The sequence below is a fragment of the Notolepis coatsorum genome, assembly GCF_963971535.1.
Source record: "Notolepis coatsorum genome assembly, chromosome: 5".
Classification (NCBI taxonomy): Eukaryota; Metazoa; Chordata; class Actinopteri; order Aulopiformes; family Paralepididae; genus Notolepis; species Notolepis coatsorum.
In genome coordinates this window covers 176,366,342-176,388,843 of record NC_140169.1, presented here as the reverse complement: position 1 = coordinate 176,388,843, position 22,502 = coordinate 176,366,342, and the positions used below count along the sequence as shown (strand labels likewise).

Below are 22,502 nucleotides of genomic sequence, written 5' to 3'. Positions count from 1 at the left end.
TTTTTTTACATCATCTTGGCAATCGACAAACCCGCGGTACTGTGTTGACCCACTTAAAATAAAAACAACAAATACGTCCAAATCGGCAGCATGTTTTCTGTACATGGTCTGTGGGAGGGCAGCATCTGCAAGCGTCATATTGGCCCCGGTACAGATCATTTTGGCCATATGTGTTGATTTCTATTTCTGGGTGAATGGCCTTCTGTTTTACGTTAGATTGTAGATTGGTACTTAAAACCCCAACAGACCTCACAGCACCCCCCCCCCCCACACACACACACACAGTGAAATATATTAATTATAATATCTAGGACTATAACACCAACAGCCTGTATATAGTGGAAGGGTAAGACACATTCAACATTACCTGTAAAACTATTTGCTTACACTCAAAAAGGCTGTGTTAAGATAACACAGGACGTGTTGTCCTCAACTAAACAAAAACACAGATGTGTTACTGGTGTGTTGAAAAGCAACATACAGTGTGTTAATCGCAACACAGCGTGTGCCATTTCTGAACACATCTGTATGCGTTTCAGTTCAGGACACACCAAACCCTGTTTGGATATCCAACGCGTCGACACGTGTATCCCCAGCATCACTTTGCCTCTCCGTCCGTAACATAGCGAAGGATGGATCTATTTGGCGTCGTAGGTGACCCATCAGAACACAACATTGATCAGGTGAAGACGGAAGGGTAACTCGATGAATTAACGGTGAGAGGGGGGAATTCTCAGAAGAGTCGTGATTGAATAAAGGAATCAACCTGAAAGTAAATGTGGATAATGTGAATGTAATCACGGAGCATGGCGCGACGGTCGTGGAGCACGGCGTGATGCGAGCGGCTCTGGACCCCTCGCCTGTGCCTCCATTCACAATGTCCAATCAATGCCACTTTGCGGCTCACAGTGTCATAAGTGCAGGTTAGTATTTTAAACATTAGGTCTGAAATGAAGCATGAGAAAAAAGGTAATTCAAATGTCACTGTGGTACAAATTCAAAATGTCATAATGGTACAACTATAAAAACTAAAATGTGAGAAATTACATTGCAAATAAGATATCTTCAATTAATTCAACGTTGACCAAATCCATCCAAGTCTCCATTGTGATATGTTTTTTTTGTCCCTCAAATTGAAAAGGAGGAATTCTTTGTGGAACGGCTTGCCAATACTATCCCTTGCAGTTAATAAGACTATTTGCACAATAGTGCGTGTTTACAATCGTGTGCATGTGGAGCGGTGGGCTTGATTTACATAGTGCTCTGGTACTGTCAACAAACGGCGTGTTGTTTCGAGGCTTGCGCTGCCGTGCGGCACGCGTGAGGGACCAGAGTGGCTCTGACACACTTTGCTTCAGTGCGAGAGGAATCGCATTAATGCTGCCGCTTTCCTTTCTCTGCCTACCAGGTGGAAGAGAATAACCACGGGGCGAAAATTCCTCACAGTGTTTAAACACGGGATGCCATTTCCCTGCATTCCCGGAGAGAATGTGCGTTAGCGGTAAATGGCCGTGATGTGTCTTGCCGTGCTCAGTGTCCTTTTCGCTCATGATATTGATGGGTGCACATTGGGCTTCTCTTCGGCCAAGTGTGAGGCTGAATACTGAACGTGAGAGGGTATCCGCATGGATCGGACAGTAGGCAGATACGCTGTTAAGTTTAGTGTGAAATCTGCAACGACCAGAACGGTGCGCCAGGTAGAGCGTGAATCACCAGGTGGCAGCCACATGTCTGTCTGTGTCTGTCTGTCTGTCTGTCTGTCTGTCTGTCTGTCTGTCTGTCTGTCTGTCTGTCTGTCTGTCTGTCTGTCTGTCTGTCTGTCTGTCTGTCTGTCTGTCTGTCTGTCTGTCTGTCTGTCTGTCTGTCTGTCTGTCTGTCTGTGTCTCTCTCCCTCTCTATCTCCCTCTCTCGGAGTAAAGAAACACGGCTACAATATTCAACAAATGCAGAGACCTATCTATTACCATCTAACTATAAAGGAAGGAATCTCCGCGTGTCCATCTGAGGCAGGTATATCTCAATAACCGTTCATCCGATCGCCTTCATGCTTGCCGTGTGTGTTGCCGAGGACCCAGGGGCGTGCAGTGCCAAATTTGGTGCCATAATGCTCCCGTCTGTCCTTTGCATATCTCGAGGACTGTTCATCCGATCGACTTCACACTTGGGTGCGTGTATTGCTGAGGGCCCAAGTGTGTGCAGATTGTAAAGTTGATTGGATACACGGTTCTAGAGAACGTTGCAAGCAGCGATACCGTGGTTCTCGACAAACGCTGCAAGCAGCACTTCCGGGGGCCAGGCAATTGGCCTGTTCCGAATGGGCACATGTAACGCATGGGTATGTGCTCCAGATGGGAACGTTTTGAATGCAATTCTGCAAGTAGCACTTCTGGGGGCGAAGCAATTGCCCAGTTGCGAATGGGAACTGCACTAGTCTAACTATAAAAGAAGGAATCTCTGCGTGCTTGCAGGGAATAAAGCAAAAAAATTATCTCCTGACTGAACTTTTTTTCAGGCCAAGTCATATTCTTATTTTAACCTCCACTGTATATTTTTATTTAACAGCATTAGCGTTTTTAACCCTTTCACTGCCACACGACAGGTTAACCCTTTACTACCACACAACCGACGGTCGCCTGTCATGTGGCAGTGAAAGGGTTAACCGGCTGCCGCGTGGCAGTGAAAGGGTTAACCTTCTGTGTGTCACCGCAGTGAAAGGGTTAACCGCTTTGGTAGTGCGGCAGTGAAAGGGTTATGGGAACTCGATTTTGAACATCTTTTCTATTGCCAGTTTGCTTTTACGTAATATCAATGCTGTTTTCAATTAATAAAATAAAACGTTTTGCAAAGGTTGACTCTGACTTTGTCATACAAATAATCAACATACTGTAACTTTTCAGTGCACGTTTTTCAGCTGATTTTGCATGACAGTGCCTGCTTCAGAAAAGATGAATGACTATCAGGCTAAATCCAAACTTTGATTTGATTGCAATCTTGTTCAGGCCATTTCAACTAGCTATTTCTAATGCTTGCTGCACATTAAGACACTCGTATAGGCTAATTTGCTTGTGTGACGTTTATAGATGTAGGCTAGATGTATGCCTATTTGTGAGCTCAGGCGTGATGGAATTCAAGTTCAAGTTTTTATCGATCACATAGGCAGGCTATCTCAAGAACTTTTCATCCAATTAACGCCATGCTCGACAGGTGTATTGCTGAGGATGCAGGGGAGTGCAGTGTCAAATTTGGTGCCATTTGGCCAGATGGTGGCACTATAGTGCGTCTGTCCTATGCATATCTCGAGAACCGATCATCCGATTGACTTCACACTTGACATATATTGCTGTGGACACAAGGGAGTGCAGTGTCGAGTGGATCGTAAGTTGATCGGAGGAGCAGTTCTCGGGAACACTGCAAGCAGCCATACCGCGGGTTTCCACCACGCTGCAAGCAGCACTTCTGGGGGTCAAGCAATAACTCTTCCTTTTCAGATCAGAACTCACCACAGCCTTTTCATTTAAGCTACATGTGACTGATAACAATTTGACCCTTATTCACAATTTATTAATCATATGTGACCCGGCACAGTCTATGCCGTCTTGTTATTAACACATCCACCGCCGGAAACGCTTTAAAGCGTTATTGCCCGCCATGCTTTGACCGCCAGATCTCGCTGTACAGCGTTATTGAGATCAATATTTCATTTTTTCGCCATGGCATTCATAATTCATATATACACCTCCGACGCTGCAGCTGGACCCTATAGGTGACGGCAACGACGGCTCAATACCGCTGCCTGGTGGATGGTCGGGCGAGTTACACTCGAACAACAAGAAGTGGCCGATGTGCGTCGATTAAATTCATCCGGCCGTCAGACATTGTTGCATGACTCCCGACAGACATTATGTACATAATGGATCGCTTTATAAACCTAATAATCGATATGATTTCGCCGTTTATTGCGACATACAAACCGGAAATGGACCTAGGCGATCGACATCCTATACTTGGGATATTTCAACGCCAGTCTCTTTGACGCACAGTAAGAGGACACTAACGTTATTTTCAGCCCAAAGGTACCAAGAGGTACCGAACCGAAACACGTCGGTACTACTGAGTATCGATTCAAGTGAGATACAGAAAAAAAAATTTTAATTTAAAAAAACATATATATATTTTTTTACTTTTCTTTTTTTTTTACCTTTTTTCTTTTCATGTCAACATTCACACGTACAATATATGCTTACCTAGGATTTTACTTGATTCAACAACAAAGCAGTCGGAGCAATGGCAAGCCGAAAACTGTCGAAATTGTAGTTATTTGAAGTTTGGATTTTTTTTTTCACGGCTGAGGTAGGTAAATAAAATTTCTTGCGACTAAAGTACAGAAAAAAGGTACCGTTGGGTACCGGTATCGATTCACAGGTACCGGTACCGTATCGGTTCAAATGTGAAAGGTACCCATCCCTAATAGCAGAGGTCCCCAACCATTGGGTTGCGGACCCGTACCTGGTCGTGGATCATTTGGTACCGGGCTGCAAAGAAAGAATAAACATGTTTAAAAGGAAATGTATTTTATTGTCATTAGTCTTCCGTGTATTTTACTTTGAAAAATGGCCACTTCCGCCCGCACTTCACTCTTTTTTGTAGAATAGTCCCCTTCGTGTAATTCACTCACAGCTCGGGCTGTGGTTGTGGTAGAGACATGATTATAATCAGGTTTTTATGCACCTGAGTCTCCCGAACACATAGAGTGTACATACGCTGAGCTATGGTAACTTCCGCCCTAAAGGTGTTAGGTGGGTGTAGGGGTTAGGTGGAAAAGGCCAGTGGGTATTTGTAGTTCTGCATGCATCTTAAGAGAACAGTCAACAGCAGTGATGCCACTAACGCGTTACTAAGTAACACGTTATTGTAATCTGATTACTTTTCCCCGAAAATAGTAATCTAACGCGTTAATCTTTACAAGCCAGTAATCTGATTGCAGTTACTTGTCCAAGTGGCTGTGCGTTACTATTTCGTTACTATCTCATCATAATGCAGGCGGAATGCAGTATTTTCTTTCGTTTGCGACAGTCAAATATACTTTTGGAGAGCTTTTCCTTGTATTGGGGAGTGACGTCACAGCACGCAACCTCGCGTGTTGAGCCATGCTGGTGGGCGCGGCTGTTATTGTTATTATCAGGCTGACCAAAACATAGCGAGCTAGCAGGGAGACGCTCGCGCTGGTAACGCTTTCTTGCACTGGAAGTTCACTAGTCTACTTAACGTTTGTGTCAGCTAAGCCGGGTGAAAAAAACATTCACTTTGCGGAGGAAACAAAATACTGTCTACCGCATATGGAATATACAGCACAGCACGACCATCGACTTCTACAGGACTCGGAGCTGCACCAGCCAAACAGTATGTTCCACCTTTGAGTTAAACATCTTTTGCATTGCACTATTCATGAACATGGAACACCATACTGCAGTATGTAGGTTGTCAGTAGCAGAAGGAACAGACTTTCTGACAAGAGGTTTGAGAAGATTCTGTTACTGAGATATAATCACTGGTTTACTCACCCCTCTCCCCTGTTTCACTAGGAACATTAGAACCATATCTGAATGGGGCAGGCCTCAAAGGTAGGCTACATATCAGCCTACATGTGGTGTTATTGACCATTTATCTTTTGTGAAATCTATAGATCTATAGGTTTAGGTTAGGTTTAGGTTTACTTTATTTGTTCAAGGGGGACAGTGTACATTAATAAAACATTTTACAAATGTAAATGCACCCAATTTTAGCCAAAAGGCTAATTTCCATTGGTAGTCCCCCTGCCAGAAGGTACAGGCTAAAATCCTGTGTAAAAAAAAGGTTAGCAATAAAAACAGAATAAAATCAAGATAAATACATTAGAATAAAAACACAACAAAAGCACATAGACATAGTAGGGATACAGGTCACAATACAGTCATGGACACAAGGACAGAGCACATCATGACATATTAAGAGACCCAGACATAGACAGACGCACCATATCCATATCCACACACACATATACGTATACAGACACCTCAGTGTCTAGATATAGATATAGATAGGCCTACCTGCCCTATTAGTACATTTTACTCAAACTGAGTACATTTTACTCATTTTTTTTTGTCATTCTTATGTTGTGGCAGCAGCAGGGGGGACGACTTCGTAACCTAGTTACTTTCAAAGTAACTAAGTTACTCTGATAATCAAGTAATCAGTAAAGTAACTAAGATTACTTTTTAAAGGAGTAATCAGTAATCAGATTACTTTTACAAGTAATCTGTGGCATCACTGGTCAACAGCCAACAGCCCCTTTGAAGCTCTGTAGCTCAAAACGGGCTATTGTGTTATCATCTTTGTTAATAAGACATAGATTTAAAAGTATCCGCCCGAAGTGATGGCTTATTTTGAAGGTAAGAACCTGTACTTTCATATAACGTAAAAAAAATATATAATTGAAGACTGCTCAACAAGACCCTATTCTCCGTGCCTGGTCCCATATGTGGACTTAGGAATAAGCCCCTTTGATTTAAATACATAAATTCCAGTGAGCCACAACTAGGGGCATAGTGGCTAAACGTGACTGAGTTACTGAATGAGTGAGTTATCGACATTGGCAGTGATGTTTCATATAAAGAGGTCCTTCTGCGCTATTACAGCAGAGAAAGGACTTTAATTGTGGCGTCTTGGTGGCTCACCAGACTGAGACCTCCATTCCTCTCCCGCCCTGATGTCCTGGCCTTTCTAATGAAGCAGTCCCTATAAAAATGTACGGCCCTAGTGCTCTGGTTTTTTAATGTGGCATAAGGTCGGATGTACAAACACACCCAATAAGACCTGGTCGGGACAATGGGATGATTCTTCCAACCAATTAATAACTGTGTACAAAGCCCTATGTTCTCCATGGAAGCTAAAGGTGGTGGTGGTGTCGGGTGGGGGTAAGGCAGGTCGGAGGGAGGCAGTCAGAAGGAAGTAGGAGAGGGAGAGAGCTCCCCAAAGCCCCTCCCAAATGCATCCACCCCCTCTTCCTTTTCTATCATCAGTGAGAATGTAAAATGCATGGGGATGGGGGCTGTGGGTTGGTAGGCCCCAGGCTACAGCCGAGTGTCGCACCCAGTCGTGTGGGTGGACAGTTTGATGCTACACCCTGAGGCCCGTGTTACTGTACCTCCAAGTCCATTAATAACCAAGATGGGCACCCCTCCAGTCCCCCAGACTAAGCCCCTCCAACACACACACACACACATGCATAACGGATGCCTCAAATTCAAAAACACTATCTCCATTCTGGAATCTCCCTCTCCTCCTCTAGTGTATATAAGCCACTGTGTTTGACTAAGTCAGTTTTTTCCTGGCCTGAATTTTACACCATAAAAACATCAAGGAGACATGCAGAGGCAGTGAATCGGGGTTGCTGTGAGGGACTCAGGGGGGACATGCTCAGAAAAGGTAGAACGATGAAAAGCTGAGGATCCGGACACTAAGGCAGTCCTAACGTTTATTTAAAATCATTGTTTTCTTTTTCTTCGCTAGTTTTTTTCCTCCCAACTTACAATCTCACCGTAACGAAAACAGACGTCGGAGGTTACCTTCTCGAACCATGCAAACGCAAAAATCTGTCGTTTCAATTCTGGAGAACGTTCTTACTCCGCCAGCTCCGGAACTACCGGCACGTTGCCTTCCCCCCCGTCCCACAGAGACGAAGACGGCTCAAAAACGTCCTCCTCCATTGTTATTCTACCATCTCAAATCTGTCCAACGAACCACTGTGCCATTAAACTCACCTTCATCGTTTCCACCAATGCCTTCAAAGAAAAATCGTAAACACGGTGGCCATTTTGTATAAATGAAAAACTTTATTTGTCAACGTTTGTGAATTATATATATGTTATAGATGTGAAGCGGTTGTACACATCTTGCAATGCAAGTGAGCCTCCACTAGGGGCAGAAAGGCTAACCGTGAGTGAGTGAGTGAGTGAGTGAGTGAGTGAGTGAGTGAGTGAGTGAGTGAGTGAGTGAGTGAGTGAGTGAGTGAGTGAGTGAGTGAGTGAGTGAGTGAGTGAGTGAGTGACTGACTGACTGACTGACTGACTGACTGACTGACTGACTGACTGACTGACTGACTGACTGACTGACTGACTGACTGACTGACTGACTGACTGACTGACTGACATTGCTGGTCTATGAGGTGCTTTGCATCTAAAAACATCACTACTGGAAGACAATATATAATTGCTGTACAATATGAATACCAGATGTCTTTCATAAAAAGAAAAATCTTAAAAACACATACTTAAAAAAAGAAAACTGTAAGGGGGGGGGGGGGGGGGGGTTCTAAGGTCAACAACCCCTCCTTAACAATAACCACTTCACCAGTAGACCTCTCTCTCTCTCCGAGGGTCTCGAAAGTCTGGTCAGGCACTTTCGAAAAAACTCACATTCCAGTTCTGGCTCCAGACCTGGCAGCCCAGGTGGAGAAGGCAGAGAATAGCACGTCAAGCCACAACTTGGCTGCCGCTCTGTCGGAGTGGTGGAAGAAAAAAAAGAAAAATAAGAGGCAGAATTCCAGGCTTACGTCCTCCAGTACAAAGGATAAAAATGGATACAACCGGATATATGAGGTGGCACCGCCTATGGGAAACATGAAAGCATACACGTTTTCCTCATTCTTCTTTGTATTTTTTTCCTCCCCCCTCAAACCACACGCACATAAAAGGGAGTCCCTCTCACACGTGAAGATAGGGTGGACGTTTTTACGGGTCCCGACACAATGTCTCCAGAACACGGGACCGGGGTGGGCGGGGGGGGGGGGGAGGCTGGCTTTGATTTGGTATGAAGAGAGGTGCCCGGGACGCTCTGTCTGGGAAGCCACCACAGGTTTGTGGCCCGTGGCTCCGTGTCAACCCATGACGACTGCCCCCAGAAACTCCTTCGGGCAGACTTTTCCGTCAACCTCTAAATCCATCGCGCTCCTGCCACTAATGGAGTGAAGTAAGCGTGCCCACTTCTGAGCTCCTAGGAGTCTGCCTGCCTGACTTCCAGCCCCCGGCCCCTGTCAGGGATGGTGGTCCGTGCGGCCTGCCAGCAGACTCCTGAAGCCTTCCTTCAGCGTGGCCCAGGAGTAGGTGGTGGTGTCGACCTAGAGCAGACACGAGACACTCAGACAGGGAGGCCAAAGACACTGAAAGAAGAAGAGGAGGAGGAGGAGGACGGCGACGACGGCAGCAGTGTGTGTGAGTCACATCGACTCACTGAACCACGACGTGCATGTTTTAATCCCCGTTCCTGTTATGTCAAAAGAGAGTTAATCACCTTAACGTGATGTCTCCTCGCCACGTCTGGCCTCCTGCACAGTGCCTGCAGTCTATTGCACAGCTGTTCAGGTGTCGAATAAAGATACTCCGCTGGAAAGGAGCAGGCGGTGGTGGGTGGGGGGGAAGAAAGATGAAAATATATATTATACACACACATCTTTAATGAAACATAAAACCTCAAAGCACAAAGCTAGGTACTGCTCACTTGTATAATTAAAACACATATTACACTGAACTGGGACATGTTTTACATAATTGAACCCGTAGTCCTTTTAAGGATTCACATTATTTATGCAAATCTAATTGAAGGAAGAAGCCAGCTATGGACTTAAGAAGCAGGTAAATTAGGCCAATATTCCTTGTCTTCTCGTCGAAGCTGTACAACTGTGTTCCTTTACAAAGGGAATCCATTGGCAGGCTTTTCCCTCTCAACATTTTAGAGGAATATATCACCTTTTGAGGCCGTCGAGCCATGCATATTTAAATGACTCACGAGGGCTGAGTGATGCATTTGACTGCTGCGTGTCAAGTGATAATTGACATTACCTGGAAATATTTCTGGATACACCAACGCCTTGGGACATAGAGGATAGCAGCCACAATGGACAGCTTCTAACCTATATTGCATCAAAAAGGCACAGTCAGTGGCTGAAACACGTTAAAGGAACACAGCAACATTTTGGGAAATTAGCTTGCTGTCTTCTCCAGAGCGAGACAAGAAGATAGATACCAGTTTCCTCTCTGTGCGTTCAGTAGAAAGCTATCTGGCTGCACGTTAGCCTAGCTTAGCACAATGAATGGAAGCGGACATGGCCGGTTAGCCTAGGCATTGTCCAACTAACACCTCTCCCAAAGGCTAACCGGTCATGTCCGCTTCCATTCATTGTGCTAAGCTAGGCTAACGTGCAGCCAGATAGCTTTCTCCTGAACGCACAGAGAGGAAACTGGTATCTATCGCCTTGTCTCTCTCTGGAGAAGACGGTAAGCTAATTTCCCAAAATGTTGCCGTGTTCCTTTAACGGAGCGGCCGTACAAATACTGCAAGCATAATGAAATACTCTGGCTTCCAGTTAGGGCAGTGTAACAGACAGCAGCCAAAACCCATTTGCAGAAAATGTCTCACATTGGCAAAGATAGAAAGATGTTGCTCGCTCTGTCCCTAAAATAGGACATTATCCTATGCTAATAATTGCCTGAGCTGAACGGCCTCGCTTGTCAAAATGGGGGCCATTGTGTGTCTGTTGACATTGGTTTCTTTTCATGAACAGTTCAGACTAAATGAAGTCCCTTACAGACTATAACTGACTAGGAATCCAGAGAAAATAAAGCATCCATAGGGGCATTTCCCAGCACTGCGGTGCAAGTCATCTCCTGCTTACAAGAGACCAGAAGAAAAGCACCTCATTTATGGTGCCTTCGATGTCAGCCAGCGGGCACGACTGTTCCAAATACCATTAGCCACATCCTCAGAACCCATCGCTTCATTGTTACATGTAATAAGTTGATAAGAACGGCAAAGTTCCACATGCATTCCCCCCCCCCCCCCCCGTTACAAACCGATTCAACTTATTTGAACCCTGCTGACCACCGTAGATACCAGTCCTATTTAAATATTTTGTAGAATGTTCATTAATATTCTATGACTTTTCAATCTCACTCCTTGCCATCACTCTGGAGCATCATTTCTCATGCTGGAGACATGCATATTTAAACACCACATTCGTTTCCACCGCTGTAATTTCACACCGCTAAATTGATGGACAAATGGACATGTATCGGTGCAATGAGTTGCCGCCGTGCTAAGCCACACTAACATCCACCGATTTACAAAGGAAAACCAGAAGTCATGCCGGTATACAAATGTTTGTTGGATGAGTTACACGAAAAAGGAACCCATGCTTTCTTTCTTTTTTATCCACTTTTTTCTCCTCTTTTTCAATTTTTCTCCCATCCCAATTTCGACATGCCAATTCTCCCCTCCCTTGTCTTGAACGTTGCTCGCATATGCCCCCCACTGGCCGGTTGTAGGGAGGATAGAAGCCTTGCATCACATGTCCCCTCCGATACATGTGGAGGCAGCCTGTCACATCTTTTCACCTGCCAGCGCGGACTCTCATTGGTGAGGTGTAACGTGTGAGAGGCTCACACTACCCCCGCCATTTCCTGTCTCTGCTGTGCAGGCGTCCCCCAACCGACCTGTAGGAGTCGCTGTCCACAATGTCCAGATTGCCACCCATCGGCTTCCACCCGCTAACTCTGCTAATTGAGTCAGTATGACGGCCGGCCCAAGCCAGAGGCAACGCTGACAGCCGGATTCGATACCGGTGTCTCTTGCGTTGGTGACTAGCGCAATGTCCGCTGCGCCACCCAGCCGCCCTGAACCCACGCTTTCTAAAACAAATGGCATTCCTAAGAAAAGCAATGGTAATCAGAGCTAATTTCAAGGTATGGCGAGATGATAACCCTCTTGCTCGCCAACTGCAGAGTCTAGAAAGTGATTATTAAGGTCAGTTCCGTTCCAGTGGTGTAATGTGTAAGCGTGCAAATGGTTATCAGGCTTTTCATCTCAAATATAATTAGCTGATAATTTCGCTGGGCTAAATTACTTCTTCACTGCAGGGCATGAATAGGCGTCTGCTCACATTGCCTGCCCATAATTAATCAGATTAGACCAAATTCAACAATAATGAGGATGAAACGCATCAGTGACACCTCAGTCGGTAATAGTGGACTGTTCTTTTTGTTGAAGCTGCTCTCTTGGTCTTAATTGTTTACTCTTTCAAGTGAGGAATAGGGCTATAGTGTAACGACTACAGCAGCAGTTATGAAAATAAAAGGAGATATCTGTTAAGAGAAGAACAATGGGGGAAAAATATATATATTCAGGGTGTGTTCACACCTGAAAGTCCGGGGATAGTCCGGACCAGTGATGCCACAGATTACTTGTAAAAGTAATCTGATTACTGATTACTGATTACTCCTTTAAAAAGTAATCTTAGTTACTTTACTGATTACTTGATTATCAGAGTAACTTAGTTACTTTGAAAGTAACTAGGTTACGAAGTCGTCCCCCCTGCTGCTGCCACAACATAAGAATGACAAAAAAAATTGAGTAAAATGTACTCAGTTTGAGTAAAATGTACTAATAGGGCATGTAGGCCTATCTTTCTGGACTCTTTTTGTATCACAAACAGTACTGTAATTGCAAATCTGGTATGTCATAAATGTATAGATGTAGCAGTACTGTCTATCTGTATGTCATGTATGTCATATATGTTACGATTAATTGAAAATGGGGGACCCTGATGTAAACAAGACGAAAGTCTTTCTCTGTTCTGCATCCCCTTAACAATTGTATGTATTGAGCTGTACTGTACTGTACCCATTCTGCAATCTGTTAATAAAGTTTTCAATCAATCAATCAAACTATTAGAAAATTCAGAATGTTTCCTTTCAAAAGAGGCCAGACTCAGGTATGTGCTATAAATGGTTCAAGAATAGCTTTCAATTTACTTTGGGTATGCAATCAACAGGCGTTTTATGCAAAATTTGCAGGACTGAATGTATTTTTCAACAGGTCATTTGTAATTGTAACGGAATACATTTAAATAGAGTAACCCTACCAATCCTGGTGACGAGGGGTCATGAGACACTTTTGAAATGCACCCCAGAACACTGAGCCACTCAAATGCCCCCAAATGAATGCATGGACAGAGGGAGGGAGGAGACTGATGAAGATGATACACTCTTTTCTGGACACTTTTTGTATCACAAACAGTACTGTATTTGCAAATCTGGTATGTCATAAATGTATAGATGTAGCAGTACTGTCTATCTCTATGTCGTGTGTGTCGTTATGATGAATTGAAAATGGGGGACCCTGATGTAAACAAGACGAAAGTCTTTCTCTGGTCTGCATCCCCTTAACAATTGTATGTATTGAGCTGTACTGTACTGTACCCATTCTGCAATCTGTTAATAAACTTTTCAATCAATCAATCAATCTATAGATCTATAGATTTCACAAAAGATAAATGGTCAATAACACCACATGTAGGCTGATATGTAGCTGTACTGACAACCTACATACTGCAGTATGGTGTTCCATGTTCATGAATAGTGCAATGCAAAAGATGTTTAACTCAAAGGTGGAACATACTGTTTGGCTGGTGCACCTCCGACGCTCCGAGTCCTGTAGAAGTCGATGGTCGTGCTGTGCTGTATATTCCATATGCGGTAGACAGTATTTTGTTTCCTCCGCAAAGTGAATGTTTTTTTCACCCGGCTTAGCTGACACAAACGTTAAGTAGACTAGTGAACTTCCAGTGCAAGAAAGCGTTACCAGCGCGAGCGTCTCCCTGCTAGCTCGCAGTTTAGGTCAGCCTGATAATAACAATAACAGCCGCGCCCACCAGCATGGATCAACACGCGAGGTTGCGTGCTGTGACGTCACTGCCCAATACTAGGAAAAGCTCTCCAAACGTATATTTGACTGTCGAAAACGAAAGAAAATACTGCATTCCGCCTCCATTATGATGAGATAGTAACGAAATAGTAACGCACAGCCACTTGGACAAGTAACTGCAATCAGATTACTGGCTTGTAAAGATTAACGCATTAGATTACTATTTTCGGGGAAAAGTAATCAGATTACAGAACGCGTTAGTGGCATCACTGGTCCGGACTATCCGTGGATAGTCCGGACTTTCTGGTGGACCAAATGTGAAAATGATACATTGTTTGATTTTGGTCTGCGTTCACACTACCCTGTTTGGTGCGGATCTAATTAGTAAACAAAGGACATGCTGTCGCCAAGTCGTTCATCTATTGGACTAGCACTCACAAACGTAAACAGTTGCCAACAGCGTCTCTTGTGATAAAGCAGAGAGATACTGTCATTACGAGCGTGGCGCAAGTCGACTAGAGAGTAGAGATATAGAGAGAGAGACGACTAGTCTAGAGAGACAGAGAGAGGAAGAGAGAGACTGTCCGTGCGCGGCGCCAGTCTAGAGAGACAGAGAGAGGAAGAGAGAGAGAGGCAGAGAGAGAGAGAGGCAGAGAGAGAGAGAGAGAGAGAGAGAGAGAGAGAGAGACTGTCCGCGCACGGCGCCAGTCTAGAGAGACAGAGAGAGGAAGAGAGAGAGAGGCAGAGAGAGAGAGAGGTAGAGAGAGAGAGAGAGGAACAGAGAGACTGTCCGCGCGCCTGTCATTCATTTGAGTTGGGTCGCGCGCAAGCTGTCACTTGGCGCTGTCAAGTTGGGTCGCGCGACCGCCGCCACTAGGCACCTGTCACTTATTTGCTCTAGATTAGATACTATATAAAGTTCGTTTTGCGTTCACACCAACAGCAAACGAACCATGGTCCACTTTGAAACGAACCGAGTCCCAACTTTTGAAGAGGACCATGGTTCGGTTGTTTGGTCCTCATTATAGTTCGGTTTGCGTTCATACCTGTACAAACCAAACGGACTATTGATCTAAAGGGACCATGGTCCACTTAAAGGGACCATGGTCCACTTAAAGTGGACCAAACAGGGTAGGTGTGAACGCGCCCTCAAAGTAGGGCCATGTCATGATTCTCCAGATCCACGGTTCGATTTGACTTTCACGATTTGATGCGATTTTAGGATTTAAACTTTTTAAATCACAAGCTTTTACCTTTCTGTCATGTGCACTCTTCACATCAAACAGCAGCTGCCATTCAAGCTCGATAGCAATTTGGCTTTCGATTTTAATAAGGTCACGATTCGATTTGATTCGATTTTCGCTAATGGTGACCGATCAATTCGTTTTCTGTGACACATATTGTCAAAGCCAGTTTTGAGGCTGCAGCGATATTCACTGCTCCTCTACCTGAGTGAGTCTCTCAGAGGGGAACCCATGTTGATATTGACCCATGCAATGTGCTTGTTCCTGTGTGTATACTGTATGTGGATGGTATAAAAAAAAAACACATGTGCAACACACACATATGCATTCACACACATACATACACACACACACACACACACACACAACCACAGTTAGCGGACTATCAATAGAGCATGGTGGGTGGGCTGTGTGTCTCAGATCCCTCAGGTTTTGGATCAAAGGGATGAGGAAAACATCACTGTAAAGGACTCCCCCCCAAAGGGACGTCTCTCTCTGCTCAAACTCAGAAGGACAGTCTTTTTGCAACGCTTTAATTAGCACATGACTTCATTATCACACAGATCTGAGATCCTCTGCTGTGTGCTTTTGTGGGAGCCTCGCTTGTTTTTCCTCTCCTCTACTGTATAAACCCCACATACACACACCACACATACACATATTACTTAAGCCTGAAGATCGCCTTTTAGGTGGATTTTGGCAACACCTTCAGTGACTGGTGGTACAGTAGTTCATTGTGTTTTCAAACTACAAATCCCCCCCCCCCCCCTTCTCTGGTTAAGTGGCATGGAGGGAACATGACCATAATCCAGCTGTAATTGTGTGAGTTTTGGATAAAGAAGACCAACGGACAACAATGTCGTCAGACACGGTAATACCAACACATCAAACTAAATGTAAAAGATAATGCGTCAGCAGACACGATTACATTTGGTCAATTGTAGGCGAGCAAACTAATGTTAGTGTTATAGAAACACTCTGAGCTCCTATGTAAGTCTAGTGTATGATCTGGTTTTGCTAATTAAACCTAAGCTCCTATGTAAGTCTAGCATAATATCTGGTTTTGTAGATGAAACCTAAGCTCCTATGTAAGTCTAGCATAATATCTGGTTTTGTAGATGAAACCTAAGCTCAGATGTAATTCTAGCATTATATCTGTTTTTTTTTGTATCCACTTTTTCTCCTTATTTTTCTCCCATCCCAATTTCGTATTGCCAATTCTCCCCTCCCCTGTCTTGAACGTTGCTAGACTATGCCTCCCACTGGTCGGCTGTGGTGAGGATAGAAGCCTTGCATCACGTGTCCCCTCCAGTACACGAGGAGGCAGCCTGTCGCATCTTTTCACCAGACAGCGCAGACTCTCAGTGGCGAGGAGTAACGCGTGGGAGGCTCACGCTGCCCCCGATACTTCCTGTCTCTGCTGTGCAGGCGTCACCCAACCGACCTGTAGGAGTCGCTGTCCACAACGTCCAATCCCCACCCATCGACTTCCACCCGCTACCTCTGTCAATTGAGATAGTATGACGACTGGCACAAGCCACAGGCAATGCTGACACCAGGATTCGAGACCGGAGTCTCTTGCATTGGTGACGAGCGCAATCTCCGCTACGCCACCCAGCCGCCCGCATTATATCTGGTTTTGTAGACAAAACCTAAGCTCCTATGTAAGTCTAGCATTATATCTGTTTTTTTAGACGAAACCTAAGCTCCTATCTAAGTCTAGCATTATATCTGTTTTTTAGACGAAACCTAAGCTCCTATGTAAGTCTAGCATTAGATCTGGTTTTGAAGATGAAACCTAAGCTCCTATGTAAGTCTAGCATTAGATCTGGTTTTGTAGATGGAACATAACCTTTCTTCTCCATCTATCTCTGGTATACCTTGACTCTGGCCATGATCTGATGAAACCCCTTCAAATGCAATGCACAGGTGACTGAAGTTGGGGTTTCCAGGCATACGCGTCTGATCAATGGTTCACCTAACATGCTTTGGACTCTTGGCCCTCAAGGTGCAGAAGCCTGGTGTCTCTCTTTCTCTCCCTCTCTCTTCTGTGAACCTACAGTATTTCAATTATCCTGCTACATGGAGGTGCCCACTGTCAGGTGTGTGTGTGTGTGTGTGTGTGTGTGTGTGTGTGTGTGTGTGTGTGTGTGTGTGTGTGTGTGTGTGTGTGTGTGTGTGTGTGCGTGTGTGCAGTATGTATGTATGTATGTGTGCGCACATACACACACATCAGTGTGAGTGCATACATATTCATCGGCGAACCAAAAATTGCATGTGTGCGTTCCTGTGTGTGCCCATCGCATGTGTGTGTGTGTGTCGCTGCATGGCGACATTGTCAATGTGTGCAATGAATAACGACTTCTTCATCATATATTATACTATATGTATGGTCTATACACACACACGTTATACACGTGTGTGCACATTTGACGTCTCTCTCCACTGAGATGCACTGGAAACACCAACACATTTCGCTCGGACGAAAAACCAAACCTGGTCTCTCTTCCAGTACCTCTGGAGTGGTGGTAATAAGTGGGTGAACTCACATGGCCACTCCAAAGAACTCGTGCTTGGCAGTGGAGACGACCACGTCTGCTTGGCACAGCACTCGGAGGTAGTCGTCCTTACTGGCCAGGAAGCCCCAGTGGAGGATGTGGGCGGCCAGTTGCCCTCTGGCCTCAGCGAAGATGCCTGGAGCAGGACGAGGGAAGCAAGACACAGCGGCGTCTACATGGCTGACGCTATAGCCATCCTTTGTTGGAGGCCATGACATTTTAGCCTTTATTCTATTATCACACTAGCGCTCATCTCAAGTTTCTCAAGTTTCTTTATTAGTTGTCATGCAGAAATACAGGATACTTTTGTATGAAATGCTTCTTTCTGTTTTGCTCCTGAGAGTGTGCTATAGGTAAAAATTGATAATTATAAAAAGTATAATAAGTATAAAAATAGAAAGTCAAGTACAAGTGTAAACAAGACAAACATTTTCAATATACAATATACATACAATATACAATGCAGAGTAGTTACAATACAATATACATGATATGAGGTAAATGGGATGAGGTAGCTTGTGGTGCCACCTTGTGGTGGTAAGGTAAGGTGCAAGGCTTGGCTATATGCAATGAGTTGCCAATAATATAATATATAAATATAAAGTGTGTTAGTGTCTAAAGTGTGTAAAGTGGGTGCTACAGTGAGTTGTCCATTTAAAGTGGGTGTGTACGTGTGGGTGTGTGTGCTGTGAGTGTGTTTGATGGTTTGTTACATAGTGTTATTAATTGTCATTGAGCATCCTGATGGCCTCCCTATGCTGTCTCTCTTGTTGTTGCTGTTCTTAGCTTCTATTTATATCTTTAATTTTTTTTCGTATGTACCCCAGTTGCTATTGCATGAACATATATGTGTTTTATTTATTACACGTATATGTTCATACATACCAACTATTTTGCCTGTTTTATTCCACACCCATCGATCTTCCTTAGCAACACTACTATGACCGACATCCAAGAAGGGGGATTACCCCTTGAACGGCACTTCTAAGGTTTCTCTCCTCCACATTGCCTGTGGTGCTTTTTCCCTATTGCTAGGTTTTTAGTGAGTTTTTCCTTACCTTCGCTGGGGTATGTCTGGGAGTGTTTCATTATGTGTTTTATTATTTTTGATTTATTTTGATGTTTCTTCTTGACTTGTTTAAAGAAGACATGTCCAGCCCATGGGGACATTAACGTGTGATTGCGGGCTTTACAAATACATTTGTTTTGATATTTTACGATCGCCATCGAAATGGCACGATTTGATATGTCCTCATCCGATTCGGAGTCAAAATGTCAAGAGGACCGGCCTTGTCAGGACCAATAGGCACACCGTTTGGTTTAGGGGAACACGTTATTACCGAGGCCAGCCATACAGCCAATTAGAATCCCATTTAAGGGAGTTTTCGGTTTAATGGAGAGTAAAAATAAATGAAATAACGCCAAGTCCAACGCGTATCATTGGGGAGCCATCTGCCGTGACATTTTGGATTCATAATGAGCTCCGAAGAAAAGCCTGATGAGCCAGAGGAAGTCGTCTGGAGAGGCAAGTGTTTAAGGAGAAAGTCCTCTATTCAGTCCATTCCCAGAGAAAGAGAGAGAGAGAGAGAGAGAGAGAGAGAGAGAGAGAGAGAGAGAGAGAGAGAGAGAGAGAGAGAGAGAATCATGAAAACCCACATTTTCATCAAATTTTCCAAATAGGACAGAAAAAAAAACCTTGAAAGGATAATCTTTCGACTTGATGATTCGCGACTCAAAAGAAAAGAAGAAAAAAAACCATCATAATAAGAAAACGGAGGGGGAAAGAAAAAACAGGTAAGAGGGTGAACATAATCAATACGGTGTGACCCTATTAAGAAAATCAAAGTAGATTAAAATCGTCCTAATGTGATTGCCTTCCGAGCAATCATAAACCTAATTACTAAATATGAGACCAAATTTATGGCTGGGGCTTTCCATCTGTTTATGCTACTATAAAAGTTTACATCCCAATATAAGAGAGTGTGTTTCCTGTAACTGTTTTTTTCTTCTTCTTCTTTTTTTTGCTCCCAGCCATGGCGGCGAGTGTGTATTAATTAACTTAACACTGCACTGTAAATACGTTTGAGTGTCCCAAAGTCATTATAGCATCATCAGTTCGCAAAATGGAAAGTGTATTTTATCAATTAAAATGTGTCCCGGGGGGGGGGCATTGGCCCTGTGTCAGATGACCTTAGCCCTTAATCTAATCTAATAACTAAGAACATTTAAAAGCCTAATATTTACATCCACCGCGGGTGCAAAGACGTTCAATAAACTGCGATATAAGCCGGACAACTTCTTAAAGGTGAGCAGAAGTCAGCAGAAGTCTCTATCTCTCTCTCCCCTCTAAGACCCTTGAGTTTCCAACCAAACACAGTCTCCGCTTTGAGAAACCAACGCGCGCGCGCGCGCGTGTGTGTGTGTGTGTGTGTGTGTGTGTGTGTGTGTGTGTGTGTGTGTGTGTGTGTGTGTGTGTGTGTACCTGGCACGTCGGTGAAGGTCTCCCCCAGGACGGAGAGTTGAAAGGGGAGGCCTCTCTCTCTCAGCTTCAGCAGGGTGTTGAAGAACAGCTCGGGGCCCTTGTCATGTTCCCTTCAAACACACAACACAAACACAATCCTGGGCCTTGCTACACGTACACACACATTGATAGTGACACACACACACATTGATACACACACACAGGACAGGCAAGGTTCTCCTAAGGGCTCACACTCCTGCTTCAAACTCACGTCTCTGATTTATTCCAGTGCACGCCTACACACACACACACACACACACACACACACACACACACACACACACACACACACACACACACACACACACACACACACACACACACACACACACACACACACACACACACACACACACACACACACACACACACACACACACACACACACACACACACACACACACACACACACACACACACACACACACACACACACAGCAGATAGCACGGGTTGTACCCACACACACAAGCACTCACATACACACACTGGAACACTCTCTCACTTGATCATTGGACCGTCTTCTTGTGATAAAGGAGTGTCTTCTTGTGATAAAGGAGTGTCTTCTTGTGATAAAGGACCATCAGCGGCACGGTGGTGTAGTGGTTAACACTGTCGCCTCACAGCAAGAAGGGCCAGGGTTCGATTCCCGCGTTGCCAGGTACCCAGGTGGGGTATCTCCCGGGCCTTTCTGTGTGGAGTTTGCATGTTCTCCCCGTGATTTTCCCGATAAGATAAACCCAATGGAAAAACATGAACAACAACAGATCGCTAACGCTGTCGTGTCCTTGACGAAGACGGGCAGGAGCACTTGGATTGGTCCCTGTGGGGCGCGGCTCACGTCGGCACCCTATCTGCTCCCGGCTGCCCTTGGTGGGGAAGGACGACGGGATGGGTCAAGTGCAGAGACTCAATCGCATTAGGCGACACAAGAAATTGCATGTGTGTGTTCCTGTGTGTGTGTGTGCCGCCCATCGCATGTGTGTGTCGTTTGCATGCCAAATAAAGACTACCTAAATCCTGCATTATTATTATTATTATTATTATTATTATTATTATTATTATTATTATTATTATTATTATTATTATTATTATTATTATTATAATTATTATTATTATTATTATTATTATTATTATTATTATTATTATTATATCTTCTTGTGATCGCTGGGCCGTCTTCTCGTCTCCTGTCACTCGAGCCGATGATTTCTGATTATCCACAGGTTCTGTTCTCTTTCTTGAGCGGTTATAGCCGTGTGTTTTTTCTCTCTCCAAACTCTCACCACCACACGCACGTGTGAGCAGAGCAGACAGCCCAGGTTGTACCAAGCGGCAGCAAACTGCGAGAAAGATCACAGCAAGTCCCCGGAGGGCAATTGACTGTGATATCTGTAGCTGGCGGCGTGCGCCAGGTGGGGGGACTTAACAAGCTGACAGAGAGATCCCTGTTCCGTTGGCTCACCGAGGCACTCATCCTTGATGTGTACTCTTTGCCTGCGAGAGGTTGAGCTCTCCTTGTTAGCACACAGGTGCTGCGCTCAGCTGCCGAGCAGATGTCACAGCGCGCCAGTGGCCTGCCACTCATCTCCATGCTAATCGCGGGGGGGGGTTTAAGTATAGCGAGCTGACGGGGGGCACAAAAGATAACGCGCTCACTTTCTCTGGCACCCCCCCCTACACCCCCCCTCACGTCCTACGATACAAATGTGCTTCGAATGTTGATTTGTCACCTGCTATGTGTTCTGTCATGTATTATTATTATTACACAGTGGGGTGTGAACAAAAGCCTCGGTGTGAAGCAACTTAGTCAGCGAGATCGGGGGGGTCTATCTGGTATAGTGATCGGATGGGTTCTGCCTGCACCGCCCGCCTCCCCCACCCCCCCCCCCCCCCCTCCACACACACCATACAGACAGTAGAGCTCTCATCTGTGAACTGTTCAGTAACCCCACGACGCCCCGGGGGCCGGGGGAAGGAAGGAGCGCTAAATCAACCGCTCCCAATCTGAACGCTGTTGAATTTTTCAATATCTCCAGCATTAACACTAAAATTCACTTAGGCTTTTACATTCCTGCGCCGCCTCGAAAAACCGTCATCCTTGCGCTTCGCGCGGCTTCACTCGTCACTCTTCAACTCCGCTCCGTCGGCGGCGGCCTGGCACGACAATGAGCCGTCGCGCATCATCGCACGCCGACCTGGGTTGTGGGTGCTACGATTCTCTCGCATTGAAACCATTTTTTTTGGGTTTGATATTGTTTTAGCTACAGGAAGTCTTGAAACACCTGAAGGTCAAACGGCGTCGTACAAAGCAGCGGGTTAAAGTGACAAAGGAGCGCTCGCTGTGCTCGCCACCTCAGTGGGCTTTTCTTAGGTGAGGTATTAGCGACGGCTTATTTATACTCATTTCCACAGCCTCGTATCCACGGTCTTCCCCTGTGGATAAAGAG

General features: G+C 44.9%; 1 protein-coding gene across 1 annotated transcript in view; it reads right to left on the bottom strand.

Moving 5' to 3' along the window:
- Positions 1-8,146: 8,146 nt before the first annotated feature.
- The window catches only part of gtdc1 (glycosyltransferase-like domain containing 1), a gene marked incomplete at its 5' end in the record, with an annotated part of 109,261 nt that continues 94,905 nt past the window's right edge, over positions 8,147-22,502 (bottom strand). The window contains 5 exons of the mRNA XM_084315159.1: positions 8,147-9,154; positions 9,328-9,419; positions 9,876-9,946; positions 17,528-17,672; positions 20,019-20,128. Of these exons, the coding sequence (XP_084171285.1) occupies positions 9,071-9,154; positions 9,328-9,419; positions 9,876-9,946; positions 17,528-17,672; positions 20,019-20,128 (502 nt within the window). The 3' untranslated portion in view covers positions 8,147-9,070. The remainder of the gene's footprint in view (positions 9,155-9,327; positions 9,420-9,875; positions 9,947-17,527; positions 17,673-20,018; positions 20,129-22,502) is intronic.